At 53.4% G+C, this 6,199-nt stretch overlaps 3 protein-coding genes and 1 pseudogene across 3 annotated transcripts in view, besides 2 other annotated features; 1 reads left to right on the forward strand and 3 right to left on the reverse strand.

The window, feature by feature from the left end:
- Positions 1-5, forward strand: part of Tco025E_08267 (uncharacterized protein) — a gene marked incomplete at both ends in the record, with an annotated part of 378 nt that extends 373 nt beyond the window's left edge. Inside the window, one exon of the mRNA XM_029375122.1 lies at positions 1-5. This exon is cut by the window's left edge and continues 373 nt beyond it. Coding sequence (XP_029224775.1) covers positions 1-5 — 5 coding nt within the window.
- Positions 6-822, reverse strand: Tco025E_08268 (trans-sialidase, putative; annotated as a pseudogene).
- A 193-nt stretch (positions 823-1,015) lies between these two features.
- On the reverse strand, positions 1,016-3,637 carry Tco025E_08269 (putative calcium/potassium channel (CAKC); the record flags this gene model as incomplete). The annotated part of the gene is made up of 1 exon (XM_029375123.1): positions 1,016-3,637. One exon carries the CDS (start codon positions 3,635-3,637, stop codon positions 1,016-1,018), a length of 2,622 nt encoding a protein of 873 aa, XP_029224776.1.
- A 12-nt stretch (positions 3,638-3,649) lies between these two features.
- Positions 3,650-3,687: a sequence feature (GA-rich).
- Positions 3,688-3,929: 242 nt separating this feature from the next.
- Positions 3,930-4,880, reverse strand: Tco025E_08270 (uncharacterized protein; the record flags this gene model as incomplete). Its single annotated transcript, XM_029375124.1, has 1 exon — positions 3,930-4,880. The coding sequence occupies one exon, from the start codon at positions 4,878-4,880 to the stop codon at positions 3,930-3,932; it is 951 nt and encodes a 316-aa protein (XP_029224777.1).
- A 216-nt stretch (positions 4,881-5,096) lies between these two features.
- Positions 5,097-5,126: a microsatellite.
- The last annotated feature ends 1,073 nt before the right edge of the window (positions 5,127-6,199 follow it).

Here is a 6,199-nt window from a genome sequence, read left to right on the forward strand (position 1 = left end):
CATGAGGCGCATGGACAGCAGGAAGTTCCTACCACCCTTGCTTGTGGCCTGCATGGGGAACACTAGCGTGCCGTCGCTCAGCACAGCACCCGAGCCTCCGCCACCAAACCAACCGCGTCAAGTATTTCAGAGTTCCGCAAGCATCAGGCTTCACTGCATGGGTCGCACCTTCACCCCCCACCGCACCGACAGATCCCTGCACCAACAAAAGGCCGCAGCCACCGTACACAGGAACACTGGGCACAGCCCCTGTGCAGGGTTGCACCTTCCCGGCAGCATGTAGACATGGCCGGCAGTGACAATTGTTGTTGGTCGCATTATGTCCTTTGTCCCCCTTTCAGCCTCGCCACCTTCCTTGAGCAGCTGCGTACGGGGGGAGAGGGGGAGTGGGGAGGGCAACTTGTGCCCGCCGCCGAGATCTCCGTTAGGACGCTACCTGTCTTGAGCAGCTTTGACGCAATCCCGGTAACTCGACCTGCATCGTCGCTGTTGCTTTCCTTGGACTCCGCCTCAGCAACGGCAAACACATCATCCCCCACTTTCACAAGGCTTGGGATGCGCAGCGAGGTGACTGACGCGTCAGCAGCCGCCATCTATTTCCATTCAGCTTCGGGTACCGCTGTCGTCCCTGCAAAAGGGCCAATGGCCCTCTCTGCATCAATCCCCTCTCCTTTACTGCCGCACATTAACAGGATGCAGAGAAGGAGCAGCAGCAACGCGAAAAAAAAAGGGTGCCGGGAAATGTTGGGCTGCTGCTTCTCACTCTCTATCTTTTCCTTCCCTCTTTGTGGTGGGCCCGCCCAGGCAGCGACAGTTGTGTGTAAAGGCAAAGAGAAGAGGGGAAAAAGAAACCGCGTAAAGCAATGCGCACCGCCGCCATTGTGAGTAGAGGCCTATCATCATCGTACGCGCGGCAGTTCTTCGGCACATATAATTCACGGTGCGCAGACAGACAAAGAAAGACACACACGGAAATGCACGAAGCAAAAGACACATAAAAAGAAATTTTGACGTGTTACGTGGGTAGCAAGTAAAAGACGGCGTCTTTTTCACGGTCGACCGGGAAGTCAGTCGGTGGATTCGTCATGACAAAGCGTTGCCCGTTGAGAGAGGCATTTTTTGTGTCGTAAATGCAAACATGCAAGGCAATGGGCATATAGCGTAGGCTAAGGCAGTACTTCACGACATCCTCGTAGGTTTCAATCACCTCGTATGAGAGAGCCAGCGAAAGTCGCCCCAGCGACGGGGTCTCTTGATCCACGCCGCTCACAAGCATGTCAAGAATGTCAATGAACTCTGGCATGAAATACGTGAGGTGAACCACAGGGAAGAGCATATGCCTGCTGATGGCGTTGCCAATGATGTAATTTGGCTCATAAACAAAATCCACTTCCGCTTTCTTGCGGAAGCGGCCATACTCAGCGTAGGGCGGGAAGAGAGAAAGGTGCTGAAGACTATCCAGCTCCACCACGACGGGGATGTTGTGCGAGGAGGGGAGAATGGAGGCAATGGAGAGGTTAACAAGCATGGACAACCCGGTAGTTGATTTACTGCTGGTGTCGCCAAAGACAAGAATGATGATGCCAGCACTTTCCTTGAGGTTACAGCGCCGCAGATCGTTCGTATTCAGCCCGCAGCCGTCGACATGCCTTATGGGAAGCGCCCCGTTGAAGCTATTCCAATAACGGTCAAAGTACACTGAAAAGGACGTATCCTTCGTCAAGAGCACAATGTCGTTTTGGGCGTACGACTGGCGAATGCATTGCATGACGTGAAAAACATTGACGGCGGCGGAAGTCAGGGTTCCCTCGTGTGCCCCTCCTGTCTCCGTCGCGCTATCCTTTGCGATGGAGAGATCAATGACAACGAAATGATTTTCAAAGTCATAAGCATCGTCTACTTTCTGAATGCACTCAACTTGTTCAAGAGACGCATTAGCCAAGGATGCCGGTGTTAGCTTTCCGCTTCCCAGCAAAAGGGAAGCGTTGCACGGTTGGTCATCGCCCTCGCGGGAGTTGGCGAAGTCATATATTTTCTCCACCTCATCCATGGCCTCTTGTACGGTTTCCGGACTTCGCGCGATGGCTATCATCTTGGCGACGGAGGTGGGAACGCGGGCAGGGTTCAGTTGCACCATCCCAGCCGCGCCGATGACGCCTATGAGTGTGACGTCATAGTTGAAAAACAACTTTGCCAACGGGTGAAAGTTTCCTCCGCGAAATGCATCCGGTACCGCGACGCAATAAATATTATTTCGCAGCGACGACTCGTACTGCTCCACCCAGTGGGAGTCACGGTTCAGGTCCAACGTGATGGGATCGTAGGTTCGAAGCAAATTGATGGTGAGTGGGATAGCCCCAGGCACGGCGACGCCGAGTCCAAGCAAATGATGCAGGAGCCTCTCCCCCTCTACCACGCCAGCAGCGTAGGGGGCCACATGTTTGGTGTTTTTTTCGCTGCGAAGGTACAAATACTGTGCGAGCTCAGAATCGTGATGGTTAATGGAGAGTGATTGTTGAATGAGGTTGTAATCCGTGTGAAACGTGGAGGGAAAGGTATCGCCAAACAAAAATATGGCGTCGGCATGGCGTGCATCGGCGCGCTTGAGATCCGCCTCCCTTTGGGGGTCTCCAATCATCAGCACCACGCGATCCCTGAACCAGGGCAGGTTCACCAGCAGCTTCACCTCGGGTGGGGGCTCCACCGGTGAGAGCAGCACAATTTGCAGGTCAACGTACCTGCGCCAGCCGCCATAAAAGTCCTGCAAAATAATTTCCACCCCCATCTCCGTGAACACGCCAGCCAAAATCACATGCGCTCTTCTTCCGCCGTGGGAGTTGTACACATTATAACGCAGGTGCTGGCGACTGATGGCAGCCACTCGCTGAAACAACGGCATGAAGTGACTCATGGCAACAAAAATACAAACAATCATCACCAGCCGAGAAGGCGTCGATTTTGGCGTCACATCGCCGTAGCCAATTGTGGCAAAGGCAAGCATCATGCAGTAAAACGCATCAAAAATGTCCATGTAAGGCCCAGTTGTGCTCTCAACAATTTGAAGCGTACCGACACATGTGAAGATGCCAGCAAATAAAGAGGTAAGAAAGCGGCAAACTTCTCGCGTGATCTCCCTCATCCAGCGCTCCACCTGCGGGTAATCCAAAAGCACCACCACACAGTCACGCAGCCACCACACGCGAAGATACATTGGAACCCAATAACTGCGCCAGCTTGGGTTCGTTAACCCCCCAATACCAATAACTATCATTGGAACACTTGTCAAGGCGTTTACTAGGGACAACCAAGAGAGGCAGTACCCCACCCTGTCTTCCTCCCCAAAAAAAAGAGCGATCCACTCCAAGAAGAAGATAATATTGAGTGCCAGCTCAATATTAAAGAAGGCCTCATCCCAGTGAAACTCCGCCACGGATGTGGCCGCGGACGCCAAAGAATTCCATACATACAATACCACCGAGGCCAACTCCATGATGAGGTGAAGAATCAAGAAGGTGATGGAGACGTTGCTGTATTTCCGATCCATAATCTCAAATAACTTTCGAAAAGATCGGATGTTGCCAAACTTGTTATGACGGTACGCCTTCCGTGAACGGGAGCCAAAGATACGATGGAACATTTTACTATATAGGGAGGAGTGGGGGGGGGGGGGAGGAGGAGGTAGAGAGGTGACTTCCCCTTTATGTTGTTACTATCTTACCTTGTTGTTAGACGTCGTTACCTCGCTCTTCTTCCCAGACATAAATAAGAGGGGAAAAATACATCTACACTCCAAGGCAGCACCCGAGCCCATCCATTCACCCTAGCCACGGAAACGCGTATGCGTAGGCATGCAAGCGTAGCTGTGTGTAGAGGATAGGGAAACAAAGTATGTGTGTTAGTGGGGGTGCGACGACGTACGCAGTAGTGTACTAGGTTTTCTCAGGTGCGTCAACGGGTCCTTTTTGCAGCAGTCCTACGTACCCGGCTTCCAGAACGGCGTTTTCTACCGCCTGCTTTGAAACCAGGTCATACGACTTATGGAGTCCGTAAGTCCCCGCCACAAGTAAGATATCCCCCTTTTGCGCCCTGTACTGAGGTGCAATAACACGTACGGTGAGCCGATTACGGTACATTTTTAACTGACCAACACGTCTGAGACGATATCCTTCGGTTTGGAGGGTAAACTGCATCGCCTCTAACCCTGTCAAACGCTCCCCAGCCTCTTGCTCGGCTCTGACGCCTAGTTTGCCCAACTCAACATCGTTTTCCACCACGCCAACACACCAGACGTCGGAGGTTCCCGTGCCTAATCGGAAAGGGTGGTCCCGCAGCTGCTGCGCCTCCGCCATGGAAATATCAACCGCCCTCCCCTCAGGAACAGCAGCGGGAAAGGGCTTCCCGCCCTTACCTTCCCGCGTAGGCGATGGCTCCGTTGCAGCCGTCGGTAACGACGAGGCAGAACGCGCTCTCAAGGCATTGATTTCCTGTAGATTTCTCAGCTCCTCGAGCAGCCGCGCGTTGGTCTCCCTCAGACGCTCAAGCTGCTCCTCTGAGGAAGACTTGAGAGGCACCAGATGACGGGAACGCCGGTGCTGTCGCAGATTCGCGACGCTAAGAAATCGTTTCCCACACTCAGGACACTTCAGCGGAGTGAGTGTTGCCTCTGCCGTTTCTGCCTTTGGGAGTCTGCTCGAGGTGAGGCAGCATCGAGAAGGAAGCGCAACGAAGTGGCGAGCATTCGCATGCTGAGCGTCAAAACTTTTCCCTCCGCCGCTGTTAACAGCGCGACTAACAAGCAAAAGTGGGGCACGGCGACACCGCAAACCGCATAAGAAAGGTGGGGGCCGCGTGGTGCGGTTCCCACCACCCACTCGCTGCATGCATTTCTTTGGGAATACAGAGCAACGACCGAGGCTAGAAAATAACAAAGTACAACACCAATGCATATTTTTTCAAGGAAGCGGGGCCCTACAACGAGGCGCTGTTCCCCTCTTCTCACTTCCCTTTCCTTCTGCAGCTGGGTCCTAGCTCAAAGGAAAGCGATGGGAGGAGACAAGTCGGCACGTGGCCTGAATACGGACGACTGGCAAGTCAGAACAGACACACACACAAACACACACACACACTTGGAGAGAGTGAAAGAGTCGTTTTAGAGGCATGTCCCCGCACTTCATCCTCATTGTAATTTGTGTGTGATGCGTCCTCTGTTGGCCCCCGTCCATGGCCCTTGAAGAGTGGTTGGAGGGGCAAAGACCCCCTCCAATCCAGACCCCAATGTGGGAGTAATCCCGCGGCGCCGCAACCGAGTTGGGTGTGCCGGGGAGTCCATGAGGGGCGCAAGGCAAGACGCGAAAGGTCCGCACCACAGCGGGAGAGGGGGAAAGCAGAGAGGGAATTTCTCTACGCCCAAGACCCGAAAAAAAAGGAAAAAGGGGGCGATAAAAAAAAGAAAACGGACGGCATTTGACTGCGCCACAGAAATACCCCCCACACGACACAATTGCCGGACGATAAGGTTGGTCCTATTTTGCCACCTGCAGCGGGCGTGGCGTGCCCATGCAGATAGCCTAGCACATTTTTATGGCGAATGCCCACACGGAACCACAACCGCAACGAGTCACTTGCGCACGTCGTCTCAGTCACCGTTTTTTGATGTAGAAACATTGCTGCATTGTAATACGCGGCGCGACCTCCTGTGGACTTTGGGAACTTGGACTCCAATGCCTACCGCGTACAACCGTCACAGACGCTAGCCATGCTGCACCACGCCACACATCACCTTCATTCAACCTGCTGCATAATCCGTCTCGGTACCTTCCGTTCCTTCTGGCGGACGACTGGCACGACGTTGGGTTTGCTGCCGGTAATTATAGGCGTCCAGCAGCAACTTGCAAGTAGTCGCAAGAAGAACAACTCGCACTACCAGCTTGAAAGGGCATACCATGGTAAAAGCCGTCTCAGCGGTGCACTCGACCTTTCCTCTACGCTGCCGACACGCACGCACTCGCTCTTTCAAAAGACCCCAAGGAGAAATGAGAAGAAAAACAATAGGCAGAAGAAATTTAATTTGCCCCGTTCCCTGCGGAGACCTCCACGTTGCAAACCACGAGAAAAAACCTGCATGAGCGTCAGATTTCGTCAACGAATGCAAACACATCCTCGTTGAGCCACACAGAGAAGTTGTGCATGTGTGCGTGTG

The sequence above is a fragment of the Trypanosoma conorhini genome (assembly GCF_003719485.1).
Source record: "Trypanosoma conorhini strain 025E chromosome Unknown Tco_14.4_contig_00739, whole genome shotgun sequence".
NCBI classification, from domain to species: domain Eukaryota; phylum Euglenozoa; class Kinetoplastea; order Trypanosomatida; family Trypanosomatidae; genus Trypanosoma; species Trypanosoma conorhini.